General features: G+C 40.6%; 1 protein-coding gene across 9 annotated transcripts in view; it reads right to left on the reverse strand.

The window, feature by feature from the left end:
• MEF2A (myocyte enhancer factor 2A) overlaps positions 1-20,749 on the reverse strand; it is a 172,383-nt gene that overhangs the window by 4,646 nt on the left and 146,988 nt on the right. For 3 of the 9 annotated variants that reach the window (XM_027569116.2, XM_027569118.2, XM_027569117.2), the window contains 4 exons: positions 17,698-17,885; positions 8,350-8,373; positions 4,630-4,756; positions 813-939 (listed from right to left, as the gene is read on the reverse strand). In XM_027569116.2, coding sequence (XP_027424917.1) covers positions 813-939; positions 4,630-4,756; positions 8,350-8,373; positions 17,698-17,885 — 466 coding nt within the window. The remainder of the gene's footprint in view (positions 1-812; positions 940-4,629; positions 4,757-8,349; positions 8,374-17,697; positions 17,886-20,749) is intronic. The other 6 variants (XM_027569121.2, XM_027569122.2, XM_027569123.2 and 3 more) reach the window with 3 other exon arrangements.

A 20,749-nucleotide genomic window follows, 5' to 3' on the forward strand; every position in this document is an offset into this window, starting at 1 on the left:
GCTCCTTGGCTTTCTCCGCAGACTGGAGGAGAGGAACAGCAGGGGTGGGGTATCGTGTGTGTGAATCCAGCTACTGGGGTTCATGTGGTTGATCCCAACCCGCTGCACACACTGAACCTCACCAAGAAGAGTTCAACAAAGAGAACATTCCTTATGGACAGGGTGAGGGCACACCAGGGAGATGAGGTTACAGTGGTGCCCAGGGGGTATCCGAGAGTGCTAGCAGGAGGGAGAACCAGGATGACGGCACAGGCAGAGGAGAGCCTCTCAGAAGGGGGGGGGGGGGGGGGGCACAACAGCAGACCCAGTTGGCTTCCATGAGGGTTGGCTGTTTATTTTCCTATTCCCTTTGTGCACGGACACCACCAAAGCAAAAAAAAAAAAGTGTGTGGGGGGGGGGCGTGGGCCTGAATACCTTTAGCTGCCTTTCTTCCAACACTGGAATCAGATGTAGAGGTGGGGAAGGAGGGGTGGGACTGGGTGGCTTAACGGTTGGCTGGTAGGTAGAAGGGAGGTGCAGGTGGGAGACGTCTGTGCCTCAGGACCCTTTGGTTACTATTTTGAGTCTCTCTACCTCCCCAGAAGAGAAGCCTTGCTCCCCAGATCTCTTCAGGGAATGCCTAGTTTGATCAGTGTCCAAGTTATTATCTAGAATCACATAAAGGAAATATTTTCTCCAAACACTGTACCACGTAAAAAAGAAATTCTAGGACAGTCACATGACAGTAAACAGCACAAAAGACTGTAACCGATAGAAAAATAAAGTGCACGGGCTGGGAGGAGAGAGTCAGAGACAATTTCTAGGTACTCACACCAGAGAGCTGAGGGCTGCTTGTCCTAAATGGTGCTGCTGCCAGGCCGACACCTGTCCCAGAGACAGCATGCCCGGGGGGTTGAAGCCCTGCAGGGCCGACAGGTCCGCACTAGTCAGCGAGTAATCTAGGACAAGGGAAGAAGTATTACTCATGTGTGGGCGAGAAGGCCCACGCAAATCCGTTTTTCACAGAGTAGCTCCAAAAGTTCCCCGGTTCAAAGAAGCCAGGTACTTCCTAACATAAAACACACAGGTCTGAACCCACAATAGTTTTTCTTTGGGGAGGTTTACAGGTCCTAGCTGCATTTGGCTGTCTGGGATTATCTCAATAAAGTCAGTCTCAACTCTGTACTACATGTTTACAGTTTCCTAGCTCACAAAAGTTGAGATCCTTTTTCCACACTTGTACAGAGAAATAATGACAGGGCCATCGCTAAGGGACATGCGTATGCAGCTGTCATCTTACACATGCCCATCGCTCCCTGGCCCCCCGAAAAAGGAGCAACAGATGGGACAGAGCCTCGATCAGCAGCTCTTCTCTTCTTGAACTACCGGGGAGCAGGAAGGACACAGCACCCCTTCTCGTGCAGGGCCAACCTCGGGGGCCTGGAGCAAATGTTAGCAATGACTGATGAATGGCGGTCGTTCACAGTACAGGGCTGTCAAAGATCCCGGACTGCGTGCAACACAACTTCAAGTTCATGAAAAAACTTACGTGTGACAAGAGTATAGTAGAGAATATAGCTCATTTTCTCTGAATGCCTCAGTCATAATCACTTTGGCCAAGACTCAGGACATTAGGTATCATTCACACATCAAGCTATTTCAGTTCTTCATTAACACTTCTCTTTTCCCATTTAGTTTTGAAGAGAGGTGGCAAAAACTCTTCTACTTTTTACTGCTTTCTCATGTCTCAAGAGAGGTATTTAAAGAAGCTGGTCTTCCTAGTGAATTAACACTAATAAAAAAGGGACCGAGTGGCAAGAACATAGCTGGTGCTTAGGACTCTGCCAGCCTCTACACTCTGCTCATGCCATGATCTCCGACTGCCTCATCCACTCCCCGAGGCGGCGGCACAGGGGGTCCCGCACACTGGTGCCTTCCACAGTGCCCCCTGCAGCCCCCAACTCTCTCTCTACCTCTAGGTCCTCCCAACTACCTACTTGGTATGCCCATTTGGGTGTCTCTCCGAACACCTCAAATCTGACACCCGAACTGGCCCCCTCGTCCCCTCCAAACCTGCTCCTTATCTTCATAAACAGCACCGATACGCACCTGGTTGCCCGTGCCAGAAACCTGTGAGTGTTCTTGATACTTCTCTCCTACCCACCACCACCCACCAAGGCCGGTCTGTTCTCCGTGTTGTCTCTCAAACCTGCCCGTTTTGCCAGCTCTCCTGCCACCGCGCTCGTCTAAGCCATCAGGATCCACTACTTCAGGCACCATGCCGGCCTCCCGAGTGGTCTCCTGGCATGCAGTTTTGCCCCATGAACACTAGCCAAAGTGATCTTAAAGTAACAAATATGCTCCAGGTACCTCTCTGCCTCAAACTTTCTGGCTTCCCAGTGCTCCCAGTATCCAAAATCTTCAACATGGCCTATAAATTGTTACTTACCTCTATAGTTTCAACTCTACACACCCTGCTACCTACCCCCATCCCTCCAGCCATGCTCCGGTCTGCTAGCCTTTGTACACAGTGCTCCCTCTCCCTGGAACATTCTTCCTGCTCTGCCCAGCTGAATCACGTGTGCCCCTTTAGTGAAGCTTCAGGTAGCTCTTCACACGACTATAATAAATGATTCTTAGAGCTATCAGTCCCGTGTCTTTCTCCACTGGCAACCATACACTCTTGTGTGCCTGGCCCAGTACCTGCCACATAGCAAGTACTCAACAAGTATGTGTTGAATGGATGCGCGAGCCCGTCTGTGAAGCTGGGCGTGACCTAACTGATGGGCATTAGGAAGTATCTGGGATTCCTCCACATAAAAACTGTTGTGCTTCCTGAAATGTCGCTCATATCTTCATCCCTTTCCTGACCATTTGGCCTGAGTTTGACTCTATGTCCAGAAAGGCAGATGACATTCTACAGAAAGATGAAAACGGACATGTGTTTAAAAAGGGCAACTAAATACAGTAAAAATAATAGTTTAAAATTAAGCCAAATACATGCTCCAAAAAAGAGCACAGAGACCAAGTCAGTTAAAAGAAGGAATGAGACTGAGGCCAAGGGACTGATAGTTTTGAGAGAATGGGACTCTGTTTTTATGTTATGGTAATTCCCTCTGGACTTTTAAAAAACAAGTTCTTGCTAATCCAATAGCATGTCTAAAAGCATGCACAGTGCAACGTCTGCATATACGGGAAAACCTGTCATGAAGTGCTCAGGAAACTGCTCTCGCTTCGAACCAGTTCAAGCCCCATCTTTGCCGCCGGTGCTCCTCTGAACCTTTCAGCTCGTACGTGTCCCTCCTTCCTCACGTTCTCAAGAGTGCAAGCTGCTAAGCTCAGCCACTCCGGACTTCACCTCCAGAGCTGCCACCTCAGGTACATCCTGTCTCCCTAGCTGGCATGAATCTGGGACAGAAGCTCCGTCCCTGGCATACTGTCACTCATACAGCTAATGATCACTGCAAGGACACAGAATTTCTATGGATGTGTTATCTCTTGCTTTACTCTACATTTGCACTTAGATTTGGACATTTTTTCATATTGATTGTTAGAGAAGGTAGTGGACATTTTCCTAAGAGGCTTTCTTTTTTCAACAAAACCTTTTAAAATTCTGTTTTAAATGAACTACATGGAATTAAAGTGACAATCAAATGTATCAATGGCCTCAGGGAGCTTCAGACAGCAGTTTGAAAGCACCATGCTAAAGCATTTACTCTGAAGTCTAAAATTAGATGATTTTTATTATAGTCTACTTAGAAGAATCATGAAAGGATGAATGCCCTGCACTGCAGTCTGAATAACTGACAAGGTATCATTTAACTATTTCCTTCTTTCCTTCTTTCTTTGAAGCATCAGGTGTTTGGCTCAGCGGGTGAGAAAGCGAAACCACACATGCCGGCCTTCGGCCTTCTCCTCAGAATGGCTAATCTGGAAGAAACCTGCTGCACGTTGGGCCTCTGCAGACAGCCTGCGTGGCTAAGAGCACCCCTCCGATCACTCAGCAGTGCTAACTTCGCCTACCAAACCCCCGAAACAGGGTATTTTAAAATGAAATGTCTAAATAAACATAAATGAGTGAGAAACTCCTCTCACAAGGGAGGAGTGAGTGGCTCTGAGGAGAAACAAGAAAGGTCCTGGTTTGGCAAATAAGGCACAAAGGACAGAAACAAAACCAGGTAGTTACATAGAGGAAAACGCAACCTGCCTGGCGCAGCTACACATCTGCCACATTCTGGAGCCCTGAGTTCCAGGGGATTCCGTCTTTCCCCCAGTGGGTTAACACAGCATGAGAAAACTGTCTCCCTTCACCAGCCTGGAGGAGTGGGATACTGTGTGATGAGGCATGACAGAGAAAATGCCAAGCAGCAGTCTCTCATCCTCCCTGGCTTGACATATAGGCCATAATTCTGGGAACAGCTACCTGTTTCTTTGTCAAGGGTAAGTAAAAGATGACATTGGAAAATCATTCTACAGTGTTTTTGTACATTTTTCAAAACTAACCTTTGTTTTTTAATAAACTCAAATGTGAACTGAAAGAACTGCAAATAATTTATTTTAATCAATATACTTTTAAAAAAATCACAGAAGCACACGTTGATCACAAAACAAAGACCTAAAATCCACACAAGGCAAGAGAGCAGGCTCACCAGTGTTGTAGGCGGTCGGCATGGCTGAGTACACGAGTCCCTGCGGAGGCAAGCTCGGGGTGGTCACAGACACGACTGGGGTAGCTAGAGGCTGAGTGGCTTGAGAACTGCTTATCCTCTGGGTATTCTGTGAGAGATAGAAAAAAGTGTCATTATTTGAGTATTTATATTCAGGCTTAGTATTTTAAAAATAACATTCAATTTAAAAGTGACATTTTTCACAGTTTTATGATGTGAATGTCATTACTTCTTAAAGTAGTGATGATGTGAAAAAAACCTTAAAGATACTAATGGGAACAACTAAATATTTAATTTCAAGGGACATAGTTGTACATTAATTATTCATTTTCCCTCGTCTTTCATAGTGTTTACTGATGGCAAGGATATATCCTTAAAACAGAAACTTGCATTATGGGCGAGAATGCTTTGATGTGTTACCATAAAGGAGGACTTGCTGGCTCTACAAACACCACACCAGGCTGCCCAAAATCAAACATCTAGGTTTTCGACACTTGAGGAGAGCCAAAAGTCATTTGTATACTGAGAGTGTTAAGTCCATGAGTTTAGGGATCAAAACTACTTGTATTTGCAGCACTCACATGTTAACGTGGTGTTAAGTCTTGGCATCCTGAAGTACCCCTTGCTTTCAGTTTTCCTGCCCTGCGATCCTGCAGTTGCTACACACACATACACACTCCGAGTGCCCCGCCCCCAAACATGCTCAGCCTCCCCCACGGTCACCACCACCCACCCGGTGACCTATTTCTTGGCAGCAGGTTCAGATATGCTTCCCTGCACAGGCTCCCGACTCTTCTGAAAGAGAGGCTTTGCGTAGAGAGCTTGTGACTAACGTACTTTTCGTAGGACTGCGAATGGAGCAATATTAAATGCTTGCTGACTGACTCCATCTACACAGTATCCTATCCACACTGGGAATGAATTTAAAAAAACCAACTACTGAATAATCAAGTCAGCTTGAGATGGCCACTCCCCTACGTGTCGGGGGATGACAGCACCTTCTCACTGGAGGGGTTTCAGGGAATGCTCCAAAACCAAGTTCAGACGAAGAGAACAGACTCCATGATCCATGGGGTCAGCACCCAAGAAGGCCAAAGCACAACTACTCCAGGGTTATTTATATATATGTATGTATATATATATATATATATATATATATGTACATACGTACATACGTACGTACGTATGTATGTGTGTGTGTATATTTAATGAAGAAGTTACAGCCTGATAATGACATTTGGGGGTCTAAGCCGTATCAGTGAAAGTACCATTCGGTGCCCTTGAGGTTATAAAGAGACAGAGTGTGATTCCCTCTCACCAGTTTTCCCTCTCACCACTTCCAAAGGGTAATCAGATGAGGGCCTTTGGCTAGATTTAGATACTTGAATGTTAATCATCTCAGTTTATTTCATTAGTTTGTATTTTCCACCCAGTCTTAAGTTTCTATTCTAATTAAGAAAGACACATTCTCAATGTGGTCATGCACCTGAGTTTTTGTCCCAAATTCACTACTTCCTAAGCAGGGGGATCATTTCACCTTTCTGAACCTGTTTGTACAGCAGGGAAGACAGTGATCTTTGTGCTGCCGGCCTTGCGTACTACTGTGAAGCTCTAGTGAGCCAAGAGTTGGGAAGTGCTTTGGTAACTCAAGTACTACACGAATATAAGATAGTATCCTTAAACAATCTTCCCAAGAAACCCTCTGGCCCAAGATTTCTACATAACTGGTGGGACAAATTTCTATATAACTTCGGAGCCACAGGTATGACCCCTGGAGCAACCATGGGGTACAGTTGCTTTAGAACAGCAAGGCTTCTTAAGGAATGTCAGCAGCCTGCCTCTCACCAGAAGAGTCTTTAGTGGAGGCTCCAAGGCACCTGTTTTTCCTCACTTCGGGTCAGAGCCATCCAGGATTTCAAACCAATCTGAACAACTTCCTAAATGCTAACAGACTGGGATTATATTTTGGTTCTGACCACAAAGCTCTGCCTTTAAAATTGATTGAGTTTTACAGTCTGAATCAGCTTAAGTTTTAAAGACTATGAACTGTTTACAGTTTTTGGTTATGTCTTTGTTTCTTAATTACAAATATTTTTTATTTCATTTTGTAGTTTTCAAAGATTTAGAGAAATTTATCTTTGAGACTCTCTAACTGGGGGGTGAACTTTAAGTGGGTGGAAGTCAGTGCATGGTAAGTGGGAATACACTTTCATCTCAGCATCGTTAATAATCTTAATGAATTTTTCAGGTAGAGATATACTTTGGACTTAATCTAAGATTTGATCACTGGAAACTCAAGAGTCAGATAGTAGGCAAAAGAACACAGCATGACCCAGTTTGGCCTGGCTCTATCCATGCCAGGACTTCATTTCCATGGCAATCTCCTGGCACGGCCTCATGTGTGTAATAGTGAATGCCAATACATCGGTTCCATGCGTCAAAGCTCCTAATCTCAATGGCACTGATCTTTCTGAGAAGGAGACTTGTGGGACCACTAGAGGGCAACATACTGCTACAGAATTGAAAGGAAGCATTTGTGACAACTTTCTAAGGGTAAACAGTCAAAGACAAATTATTTTATCTTGAATTATAAACTTCCATTTTCTAATTATTACCGTATCACTAAGTATCTCCCCAGAAGAAAGTCTAAATCTGCACATGATATAATCCAATACCACAACTGATGGCAGACTAGTACATTTTAGTTTACTAAATACAAAACCACATCTAAAACTGTGAGTGATCACAAGGTTAAAGAATGATCTCTTATTTTAAGGACAGAGCATAGACAACCTTATCTAAAAAGACACAAACTGTGCAGAACACACCAGCATGCATATATGTGTAATAGTAAAACATAAGTAAAACCAACAGATGCCTCTCCCCCCATGCTCTCATGCAATCTGAACCCTTGTCCGTGCTACAAACTAAACGTTTTCAAGTTTTTTCCCTTTAAAGCCACTAATTAGCAACTGACTTTGAATTTATATGATCATTTCTGTGAATTTTGGGTTTTAGTTCCCAAAGAAGAGAGAGTTATTTTTAGTTAAATTTATTTTCTAGAAGAAAAGCCAATAGGAATCATTTGTTTTAAGAAAAAAGGTAATAGCTACTTTTAACAGAGTATGTCCTGATAGAAAAAAATAAATTTGTATATATTAAATTACAGATATTCCTTTTAGCAAACAGGGAACCCCCCCTTATGGTTCAGATCGTCTCATGCAGTATGAAATAATTCCAACTCTGAAAAAGGTGACCTCACCAAAAATGATGTAATCTTTTTGAAAGAAAGAGAAATAACACAAGACCATGTGTTACAATCTGAGGAACTTTGAGGGTGAAGTCATTTTCTAAAAATATGTTAATAATCTGGGGAACTATATAAGGTATTTTGTATCTTTTCTTAAAAAAAAATCTGTAACAAGTGTCTTGTGATCATTGACAGCTATTGTTTTTAAAGGCTCTGTTCCAATGTTCCCTCCAACAAACAAAATGGGTCAAGATATATAATTATAAAATAGAAAAACAAGATGGACTCTGTAGTACCAGTAGCTTGGTTCAGGAATTAAAGGTGCTCAGATAGTGTTTAAGAACAACAAGAAAAACTGTAACAAAGGGAACACTGGTTAGATAAAAACATTTAAGAGAATTAGTACTTTCTAGATCTTTTGCAACTCCCTTCAAGCAGAAACGCACACTCACCAACTCCAATTCCTCTTCCTCCGACTGCACTCAGCACATGAGAGGGATACGAGAGTTACTAAGACTGTTGATACTCAAAAATAAAATATTTCTTTAGAAAAACATGTTATTTGGACACTAGTAGTTGCCTGGACCCCTAAAGAAATGATTAAATATATGCAATGAATACAGATATAAATTATTTATTGTCTCTCCACTGGGAACGGATTTCAGAAGAAAGATTGTTTTAGTCAGGCCAGACTTTAAAGCTGTCCCTGCTCCCCGGCTTAGTCTGCTCCTGCGTCGGCCTCACCCGCACACGGCCAGGCAATTGCAACCATTTTTAAAAGGAGTTCCTCATCATGATCCCAATTTATACCTGAAACTTTGAGAACACTTCATCCTCCCATCCCTAGCCTACCTGGTCACACATGTCCATTATTAAATATCTTCTAGATGTGTGCTCTTTGGTTGGCAGGAATTATTTTGTTTTCTTATTTCCCACCGCAGCTAGCACAGTGTTATGAAACAACAAGAACTCAAACATTGGTTAATAACAGTTTTGAATAACAAAGACTGAGATGCAAATACAGCTTTCATATGTATAATTTCACTGCAGAAAAACAACATGTATGAAGCAAATGAGACTGGAAGAAAAATAAACTGATAAATCATGTCCAGAAAAGAAATGAAGGACACATATTTATTTGTTCCTTTTCTCTAAGCATTTAGAAAATACTAATAGGCTAGAAATAATCGACTAACTAGTGCTTTCTTATTTTACTTGAAGAAGTCAAGCTTTTCTGTCAATCTATGGAAGGTGTCTTTATAAACATCATTGATAGAGGAAACCCCAATCTGAAAGCCAGTTTACCTGCAAACAAACTGTAAAATAGGCAGGCTGGTTATCTACTCTGAAAAACAATCACCTGGCCTACAATTGCTATTTCAAATGTGGGTAAAATGCTCTTCAGCTGTTGAGTTATACAGATCTTCACATTCCTCCAACTACAAGATACGCATGGAAATACTGCGGGTAAGTGCTGGATGGTTTTCACTTGAACCTGCAGGGACAAGGGTGTAAAATAGTTTATATGGCAAATTCTGAGTATTCTGCAGCGATGCTTCGTGATCTCTGAAACAAAGACCAGGCAGAGAGAACCCTGACCAGCTGCTAAATGCCTAAATGCAGTTTTGTCCTTACATTCTGCAGTTTACTAATAATTCTTATCAACATATTTCTGAGCCTTAAATGAAACTTTCTGTAGTTTGTATTTCTGAAAGAGTGGCAGGTATTTCACATCCCATTCCTGAAAGGTGAGCCAAATAAGCATCCTGAATGCCCAAATGTTTTTCTTTTTGGGGTTATTTGTTATACATGTATATATTTTTAACTTTGTATCCTGCAATGATCATACCCTTAGAGAGCAGTTACAAAGAAAGCATACTATCACATACCACACCCCAGCATCACTCCCACCCAGGTCTACATCCCAAACATGAGACAACTGTCAAAACTAACAGAGTTTTGCAGTCCTGAGTTACTGCTGAAGCTATAGGACTTCACTTGGATTTCACCAATGTCCCTTTTCTGCTCCAGGACCGGATCCTGCGTCCCACATGCCCTTCCCTGTCACCTACCCTTAGTCTCCTCTGGTCTGTGACTGTTCCCTCCATCTTTCCTCATTTTTCATGACCTTAACAACTTTTGAAGAGTACTGGGTGGATATCTTGTTGAATGTCCCATAATTTGGGGCTTAGATTTTCTCAGATAGCATGGATTTTTGGAAGAGTACCAAAGAGGTGATGTGACCCTCTTAGCACATCGTATCAGAAGGTATGTCATTCCATTATCGGTGATGTTAAGCTCGATTGCCTGGTTAAAATCGTGTCTTCCAGGATTCCCCACTGCAAAATTACTACTTTCCCTTTGTAATCAATTATTTGGGGAGAGACACTTTGAGGCTACGCAAATACCGTTTCTCCTTAAACTTTCACTCACTCATTTTAGCATCCATTGACCCTGCATGGCCAGGATCTCTGTACTGTAATTACAATGTTGATTTGCTATTTCTCTCATTCTTTCTACATGTAATAATTAGAATTCTTCTCTAAAGGAGAGCTGTCCCTTCTCCATTTATGTATTCGATCATTTATTTTTATCAATAACAGACTTGGTATTTTTTATTCCTTGGGTACTAATCCAATACTATTGTTACTTACTTTGTTGCTTAAATTGTTCTAGTTTGGGCCACTGGAGCTCTTCTGAAAGGCTGGTTCCTGTAACCTTTTCACCGGCACTTCCTTATCCTCTGGCCCCTCCAATTCATCCTGTATTTTCATTGCCCCAGCTCTATAATCAATCATTTCTCCAAGGAGTCCTGATTCCTTTTATTGGGGAATGTTTTAGAAACTAAGATCTGAGTACTAGGTGTGCTTGGTTACTAGGTGTCATTGTCTGAAAGGGCCTGTCAGATGAGCTAGGAAATATATGATATATACTATTTATGTGTATACACATTTATATTTCTCTATCTATATATGTTAAGAAAGTTAAGTTCATACTGAAACCTCCAACAACAACCCAGAAACAAGGGTTCACTGTAGCCTTCCCCAACCCCCACCCACCTTGCTTATTTATAACTTTTTCTTCCACCAACAATGAGAAACCCAGCTTTCTTTACAACATAATCACTGTTTGAGTGTGTGTAACAAATGTACCATCTTAAGCGCATAATGCTTTCCTACAATTTTCTGGTTTTCTCTATCTAGAGTTAAAAGTTTCCAAAGTTACTGAGCACTCCTTCCCCATCCCCTTCTGTATCACCCTGTCACAGACTTGCACTACACTTAACATTCACGTGTCACGGTCTATAGTCTATCTTCAGTTCCCCTGGAATCCTGGTTGATTTTAACTGCACATCATAAAAACCACTCTCTGTACAGTTTTATGGGTTTTAACAAAAGCACAGACTCATATGTACATCCAACAACACAGGATCACAGAATAGTTCCATCGCCTCAAAAATTTACCTCAAATTCCCTTTGTAGTCAACTCCTCTCTCCGTCCCTGGCAACCGCTGATATGTTTTGCATTTTCCAGAACAAAATATAAATGGAATCACATGCTATGTAGTCTTTTGGATCCAGCTTCTTTCACTTAGCAAAATTCATTTAAGATTCATCTATACTGCTGTGAATAAATGGCTCATCCCTTTTTATTGCTGAGCAGTATTCCTTTGTCTGGATGTACCACAGTGGGTATATCCATCCATTCATCTGTTGGAAGGACATCTAGGTTGTTCTCAGTTTTTGGCAACTATGAAAAATACAGATTCCTGTAAGCACAGTTTTCAATTCATTTGGGTAAATTCTTTAGGAGAGGATTGTTGGGTTGTATGACAAGTATATATTTAACTTTGTAAGAAGCTGCTGATCTGTTTTCCAAAAGTGGTGTATGATTTTGCATTCCAAGCATGAATATGAGAGAGTTCTTGTTGCTCTGCATCCTTGTCAGAACTTGACATTTTAGTATTTTGGGTTTTTGGTTTGTTTTTAAGTAGGCCTCAGTGGGGCTTGAACTAGTGATTCTGAGATCAAGACCTGAGGTGAGATCAAGAGCTGGACACTTAACCGACTGAGCCCCCCAGACACCTGTTTGAGTATAGCTGACACATGATGTTACATTATTTTCAGGTGTACAACACAGCAATTCAACAACTCTGTATGTTACGCTGTGCTCACAAGTGTAGCTACCATCTGTTACCATATAATGCTATCACAGTTATCACTGATTTATTTTCTAAATCTCAGCCATTCTAACAGATGTATAGTTGTATCATCCTGGAGGCAAGTCCTTTATCAGATATGTGATTTGCAAACAGTTTCTCCTAATCTGTAGGTTGTCTTTTTATTCTCTGGACAGGATCTTTTACAGAGTAAAACTTTTTTGATAGTGAAACTATTTTGATAGCATCAATATATCAAAATTTTCTTTATGGATCATGTTTTTGGTGTATTGTTTTTTTCCAATGTTTTCTTCTAAAAGTTTCAGAGTTTTGTATTTTATGCTTGAGTCTATGCTACATTTTAATTTTTGTATAAGGTATGAGTTATATCTTAAGGTTTCATTTTTGCATATGGATGCTGAATTGTTCCAACAGAGTTAGTTGTACCATCTATCCTTTCTCCATTGAACTGCTTCACTGCCTTTGTCAAAAAACAACTAAATATATTTGTGTAGGTCTATTTTCTGGGCTCTCTGTTTTGTCCATTGATCTATGTGCCCACCTTTTTGCCAGTACCTCTTTCATTCCTGATATTGATAACCCATGCCTTCTCTTTTAATTTGGTCAGTTCGGCTAGAAGTTTAGCAATCAAAAAACTAGGTTTTGGTTTGATTGCTTTTCTCTAATGTTTTTCTGTTTCAAATTTCATTAATTTCTGCTCTTTTTCTTTTCTTCTGGTTGCTTTGGGTTAAGTATGCTCTTATTTCTTGAGTTTAAGTAAAAGCTTACTGATATGGTACCTTTCTCTTTTCTAATATAAACATCTAATGCCTTGAGTTTCACACACACACACACACACACACACACACACACACACACACACACACACCCATATATATTTTATAATTTCTCCTGAGATTTCCTCTTTGACTCATGGGTTATTTAAAAGTGTGTTTTTTTTCTCAATATATAAAGATTTTTCCTTTCTGTTTGGATTTCATTATGATCAGAGAATATAATCTGTATGATTTCGATTCTTTGAGATTTGTTGAAGTTTACTTTATGGCACAGGAAATGGTCTTAGTGAATGTCCTAAGGGCCCTTAAGAAAAATGTTATGTTCTGCTGTTGTGTTCTGTAAATGTCTCTTAGGTCAGGTTCGTTGAGTATTGCTCAGGTTGTCTAGATCATTACAGATTTTTCTGCCTACTTGTTCTGTCAATTACTGAGAGAAGAGTGTTTAAGTTTCCAACTACAGTTGTGGATTTTTCTATTTCACCTTTTAGTTCCATCAGTTTTTGGTTTATGAATTTTGAACGTGAGCTGTTAGGTGCGTATACAATAAAGATACTTATTTCTTGGAAAACAGACTGTGTGAAGTCCTTCCTTATCCTTGGTAATATTCCTTATTGTGAAATCCACATTGTCTGAAATAATATGGCTACACTAGCCTTGTGGTTAATGTTTGCTCAGTATGTTTTCTCTATCTGCTAATCTATGCCTTTAAATTTAAAGTAGGGTTTCTGTAGAGAGTGTATAGTATGATCTTCCTTTTCTTAAACAATCTGACATTTTGTCTTTTAACTGATGTTTACAACCACATTCGGTGATTACCTGTATGGTTGGATTAAAATCTACAATCTTGCTATCTGTATTTATTTGTCCCACCTGTTCTTTTTTCTCCCATATCTTGGGCTATTCGAGCATTTTTTTAATAATTCCATTTTTATCTCCTCTATTGACTTTTTATACCTCTTTTAAAATTGTTTTCTATAGTTGCACTAGGTTTTGTTAACATACATCTTTAGTTAGAGTTCACCTTCAAATAGATACCACATTAGATGCTTACAACAGTGTATTTACAATTGCTTCTCTTTTGTTGTCCTATATTTTTACATGTGTTATAAGCACAAAATTCATTCCCCCTATTTTTGCTTTAGAAAGTAGTGATCTTTTAGAGCAATTAAAAAGAGAAAGATGCTCGGATTCTGGTTTCTCCAATAAAAAGGAACCAAGGGTCCTTGGAGAAATGACTGATTCCAGGACTAGGGCAGGAAATACACAAGATGAGCCTAGAGCATTTCACAGTAACGGAAAAATTTAAAAGCAACCTCCTCCATTACCCCCCCCCCAAAAAAAAACCCCACAAGGATGAAGGTGTGTTTTCAGAGGCACGGGAACCAACTGAACAGTCCTCAATAGCTAAAGCTGGAATATGAGCAACAGAATAAAACAGTATTGGTAGAACTATATATAAACAGAATTTAGGAGTATTATTACCCAAAATATAATGTCATTAAGTCTGTATTAATATAAATCATTAAATAAATGAAAGTAAACAGTTAAGTCACCTGTTCAGAAAAACTCCAAATAATTTATGTAGGTATTCTGCCCTCAAGGAGGTACAGCCTAACTCCCCACTCCTTAAGTATGGACCTTGCATAGGGACTTCTTTCCAAAGAGGACAGTACGGAAAGGAGGAAGCATAGAAACCCATGCAACACTACATCAGCAAGATGGCCAAGGTTAACATCAATAGTAATGACTCATTATAATACTATGTACCCTTTGTATGGGAGATAAAAATGGCACTTTAGTTCTGTGGCCTTCCTCCCCGAAACCCAGAACCCCAGTCTAATCATGAGAAAAACACGAGAAAAAAATCCCAATGGAGGAACATTCTACAGAATACCTTACCAGTACTTCTCAAAACTGTTAAGGTCATTAAAACAAGGAAAGTCTTAGCGACTATCACAGCCAAGAGGAGTCTGAGGAGACATGGCCGCTAAATGTAATGTGGTGTCCTGGATGGGGTCCCAGAATGCAACAAGACATGCGGTTAAAAACTAAGGAAAAATGAATAAAGTATGGAACTTTGGTGAATAATAATGTATCAATACTGACCCATTAGTTCTAACTAATGTACTATACTAATGCAAGATGTTAATAATAGGAGAAACTCGTGTGAAGCATTAGAACTTTCTGTACTATCTTTGTAATCTAAAATACAAGGTTTATAAAATGTAGGGGAAAATGAATTGTGTTTTATTTTATCTTCATTTATTTCATTTCCATTGTTCTATATTTCTTTGTGTAGATCCAAGTTTTTGCTGGTATCATAGTCCCTCTTCCTTTGGTGTTTCTTTAGAACAGATCTCCCAGCAATAAATTCTCCAGATTTTTTTGTTTGAGAAAATTTCTTTCATTTTTTTTTTTCAAGATTTTATTTATTTATTTGACACACAGAGAGAGATAGAGCACAAGCAGGGGGAGCAGGCAGGCAGGCAGAGGCAGAGGGAGAAGCAGGCTCTCTGCTGAGCAAGGAGTGAGATGCGGGCCTCAAACCCAGGACCCTGGGATCATGACCTGAGCCGAAGGCAGATGCTTAATCAACTGAGCCACACAGGCGCCCCTTCTCTTTCGACATTTTTGCTGGATACAGAATTCTACGTTGAGGGTTTTTTGTTTTGAATTCCAGCACTTCAGGTTACTCCACTGTTTTGTAGCTTGCAGAGTTTCTGAAGGGAAGTATGGTATAAATTCTTATCTTTGTTCTTCTCTTTTCTCTGGCTGCCTTTAAGATTTTTTCCTTGTTGTCCTTTGCTTTTAGCAATCTGAATGTGTGTGTATTTGTCCGACTTGGTGTTATTATTTTTTCAAATATTTCTTCTGCTCTGTTGTCTCTCTCCTCTTTTTGGAATTCCAATGACAAAAATGTTAAACCACCTGATAAAAGTCCACAGCTCTTGGAGGCTTTGTTTTGCTTTTTGTTTTATTTTCACTCTTCTTTCTCTTTGTATTGTAGTTTGGGTAACTCTACCGACCTACAGACCAAGAGGTCTTTCCTCTTGCTAGTCTTTAGTGCACAGTTTGAGTTAATTTAATTAGGAATCGGGCCGGGTTTGAGCTTCACCGGTGCAATGGTCACCCTCAGTGCATCCAGCACGGGCCTCACATCCCTCCGGGAGGAAGTGAGCGTTGGTTTGCCAGGGGTTGTGTGTGTGTTTTCCCCAGAGGCTGCTCCACTCTCAGTCAAAGCCTTTTCCTCTTCTCAGGTGCCCTGCCATGCTCCCGGCATTGTTCCTGCTCCTCCGCCACAGCTTCAGATGGCTTTCCTTTTCCATTTCTCGAGATACAATGGGAGGTCACCAATGCCCAAAGGGTGACACTTTTTGTTCATCTCCTCACAGATTAAGACTTCTGGTCCACAGGACAGAAAGGGGAGAAGGGTCTAGGCAGCACATTTTGTCCCTATCACAGGGGCTGCTCTTGCCCCTTCCCAGCCACACACCACAGTGGAGGCTTTTTCAGGATGTTCCCAATCTCTTCTGTGAGCACCCACTGGGGTTCATGGAGAAAAAGCCTCCAAAAGAACTCGGACTTCCCCTATGTCCCAACACTAGGGCTTTACATGGGCCTGCCAGGAACACCTGGCCTCCAGCAACTCACCAAGCATCTGAGCTGAACTCTCATTACCTGTGTCCTACCTACACAAACCAGGGCTCCAATGTCCTCTCCCTGCAATATCTGTCTCTCCCTAGAGTCTGGGCCACTTGGGTGCCATGAAATCTCAGCACTACAATCTACTCCCAACTCGTTTTCCTTATAAGGCTGGGAGCAACAGTTTCCAGCTTTCTATCTCCAAATGAAAAATTACTTGTTTGTTTCTTGACTTAAGAGGTTTTGGTCCTGGCTCTCTTTTATATTACCTTGGACAAGTACTAACTTCTCCTTCAGTTTCTTCATCTCTACCCAGTCAAGATTATAGCATAACTGACAATCAAATGCGATGATGCATATGAAGATGTTTGGGAACCTATAAAGCATTATACATATGTAGATTATCTAAAGCCTAATGGCATCAACTTTCATTTAGCAAAAAAATCAAATAGTGCTGCATTACAGAGAGAACACCTGGCATATCACACTGCATGTTAGTCAAGCCATGCTATACTAGGAATGGTTTAAAAATTGCATACATATTGATTTTTTTTCAATAAGAAGCTAAGGGAGATAAACACACTCTCCTTTTCTTCATAAACACAGGATTCAAAAACATATGACGTTGGAACTATGAAGACATTGCCAAGGGCTGGGGGGGAGAGACCTGTATTCTTTATAGAATTAAAAGGGAAGGTTATTTGAGAAGGAATAAACAAAGATTATTTGGAGGATAACTCATTCAAGTTTTGATGCATTATTCCCTATTCTACAGTGGTTCTCTCTAGTATGTAGAAACACTAACAACTAATATAGTGTTTCTCCTGCAGAAAAGCATGTGTAATCGATTACTGAAAGTATGCAAAGTCAAGATAGAAGAAATATTTAAGTCAGGTTTAATTTATGAATTTGGTGATGGAATCTCTGAGCTAAGAGACCAGTCTGGTAAAATTAAAATTAAGCCTAACAACCTCTCCTCATTTAGCTTTAATTTTAAATAACCATTAAGCATATTTACATCCTGTTTTTCTATAATCTGATTTCTGTGTATTTAAAATAGACCGATATCTTCAAATGCCAACTTCAAATAGAAATATTCTTTAAGAAAGGGTCTAAATTCTATGGAAGTACAGAAAATTCTGAAGAAAAATATAGACTGGCTGTATTTTTAAAGAATGAGGCTGAAGAAAAATTTAACGTACCAGTGGAGGCATCATGCCCTTGCTTGAAGGAGGGATGACAACTCGAAGATCTGGTTTTCGACTATTCATTCCAAGATTGCCACCACCTGGAGGAGGGGGAGACTTTGTAGGCATAACTTTGCCTAAACTATTTGCACCAGTAGTTCCAATCAAATTTGGAGAAGCTCTTGAGTTTACGAATCCGTTCCCTGGAAAAAGGAAATATCATTCATTAATGTGAGAAGAGTCGTTAAAACACTTTGGTAGAAATATGAAACAAGTGTTTCCTAGTCCTAGTTTCAAATAAATTTTGTAACAAAACTCATTAGTAGTTGACCACGTATCTGAATATTTTAAAAATAAGCAAAAATGTCAACCCAAGTCTGAAATACACATAAAACTTAGGACTTATGCCATCTGTTTCCAGTCTTACTGCGTGGACCTGCTGAGAGGTACTCAAAACACAAGATTCGTGTCTAACAGGGCATTTCCTACTGGGGACTGAGATAATGGAGATGTTCGAAGAAGCCGCCTGAGACCGGCCTAGTCACTCATTTGGGCAGTAGAGGGCAGCAGAGGCACCCCTACTAGTCCGAACCTGAACCCGCTACCGCGACCAGGCCAACTTCGCTACTGCAGCTTCTTTAGCACTCTAATGCTTCATCTTCACCAGGTACTTCCTCCTTACTGCTCCACCTCTAGCCACGCTGTTTCTTTGGCTGCCAGTAAGGTCTTCATTCAATATTTGTGGTTTGTCTGACTTTAATCATCTTATTCCTGGTCTTCCACTTTCTCTAAGAGAGCAGTCTCTCTCTCTTAGAGGAAGTAAGGACGTGTGTACATGGTGGTGATGTTCTATATATGCAGTACTTCTGGGCATCAGTTGAGTTAGGAGATCAAGGTAAGAGATCATCCCTATTTTCATGGAGGCTGCAGTCCTTCTAGTCCTCCGCAGGGGTAGCAGCCATGTGGTCTGGGTGAGCCAACTCCACTTCAATCCCTGCTTGGGGACAGTCCGAGCCACTGTGTGCAGGCATTCTCCCTCACCACTGTGATGGGATCTGGGAACGTCCAGTTGGATCCTAAGTAAAGCAGCTGCTACATGATGGTGAGGGAGACTCCTGCATTCCTCCAAATATGACAGAGGAAGAAGCATTTGATTCTCGAGCCATTTTGAGATTCAGAAGAAAGCCAGAATGAGGAAAAAGCTGACAGGGAAAGGAGAACTGCACCCCGGGAAGACTGCATGCCAAGAAGTGAAATGATGCGTCTCAAAGAACTGCAATGAGTTAATGACAAAAAACAATTATGTAATGTATGGTGATTAACATAATAAAAAAAAGAGCATTTATATTGGGTTATCAGAACATTTTAAATCTTTGAAAGTTTCTTGAATGGAACAGAAATATTATTTAAAACCATTTACAATCCATATAGTGTTTGGTGGTTTATAAAACATTTTCAGGGGGCGCCTGGGTGGCTCAGTCAGTGAAGCGTCTGCCTTCAGCTCAGGTCATGATACCAGGGTTCTGGGATTGAGCCCCGCATTGGGCTTCCCTGCTCAGCAGGGAGGTCTGCTTCTCCCTCTCTCTCTGCTGCTCCCCCTGCCTGTGTGCACGCTCTAATAAATAAATAAAATCTTTTAAAAAAAATAAAACATTTTCAGGTACAGTATTATAATGAATAGAAGCAACTGATCAATAGGAGAATTCTAAAATTTAAAAAATGTAACTAGAGAGGGATTAAGTACTTGAAGATAATCAGCTGAAGAAAATGGATGCTTCAATATATCTGCTTATAGAGTTTGAAAAACATGTTATTTGGCAGTATTATTTATATGAATAACTAAAAATTGACGTTTGACAATGTGATCTAATCAACGTTACTGGATCCTAACCAGTATCATTTTCAAAGAACAAAGAAAACTGAGTGGTGAGGCGTGGCCCTGGGGAACCGGCCGGCACCTCTCCAGCCGCTGTCATTCAAACTGTCAGGATTCCAGATGACCGATTTTCCTCTCTGCCACCACCCCCCTCAGTCTCACCCAACTCCTCCTGCTTTCTTCAAAACTTTTACCAAGTGACCTACCGGTTTTAATTCATTTACGTGACTTAATTTTTGCTGTGAGGACTAGTATTTCAGTTAACCTGATGAGGCTATTTCCTGCATTCTACTTCCATTATCTTGAAACAGTATGTATTAAATCTGGATGAATCTCCTTTCCACACCCCAGAGAGCAATTCCTGCATTCTATTAAGCTTCAGAAAGCAGTGCTGTTAAACAATCTCTTCACCAGGCCAACCCCTGTGGAGCAGAGCTCATCCATGCATTGGGCAGAGGTAACTGCTAAGGCAAGTCATCTGAATACAAAATGCTTATCAAGTAATTTTTCAAAAATAGGCTTAATAGAAACTAAAAGAATGTTGGATTAACATTAATAAGTACAGATTAACATTTCTCTTAATAGGCACAAATGTTTATAATCTCTTTGATAGCATTTAGAAGATTCTTATTTACTTGATTTGTACTCAAATCTGAAGGATAAAGCAATATTTCTTCTCAAATACATTACAAGGTGATGTGAAGCTAATGTAGAAGAATGCATTATCAAGAAGCTCTAATACTCTTTACCCATGTGGAGTCTAGGATGCTTTTCAGCTACATATAATACCACAGTAACCCAGAGTGAAGGGACTCTAAAAGCATGGTATTTCTTAGTGTGAAGTTGGGAGTCTGCAGCAGATAATTATCACAGGATGATGTCAGTGTCTGGTGACTTGTCAGGCTGAAACAGGATAACCTTATATGCACTATTTGTTATATTGTGGAGTGTAGTGATATACTATCGACTATACGTCTTAATTCCCATTTTTTATGACAAAAATGTAGATATTTCAGTATATAACTCATCTTTCCACGCCCTACAAATTTAAGAATTAAAGTACCAACTCTAAATGAATTAACCCAATGTGATTATTATCAAAATGTGTTCTCAGGTTTTAAGGTAAATTATGCCCTGACACACACATGATAAAAATGCTCTTGAGCAAACTGCATACCGATGCCTCCAGAA

The sequence above is a fragment of the Zalophus californianus genome, chromosome 6, assembly GCF_009762305.2.
Source record: "Zalophus californianus isolate mZalCal1 chromosome 6, mZalCal1.pri.v2, whole genome shotgun sequence".
Lineage (NCBI taxonomy): Eukaryota > Metazoa > Chordata > Mammalia > Carnivora > Otariidae > Zalophus > Zalophus californianus.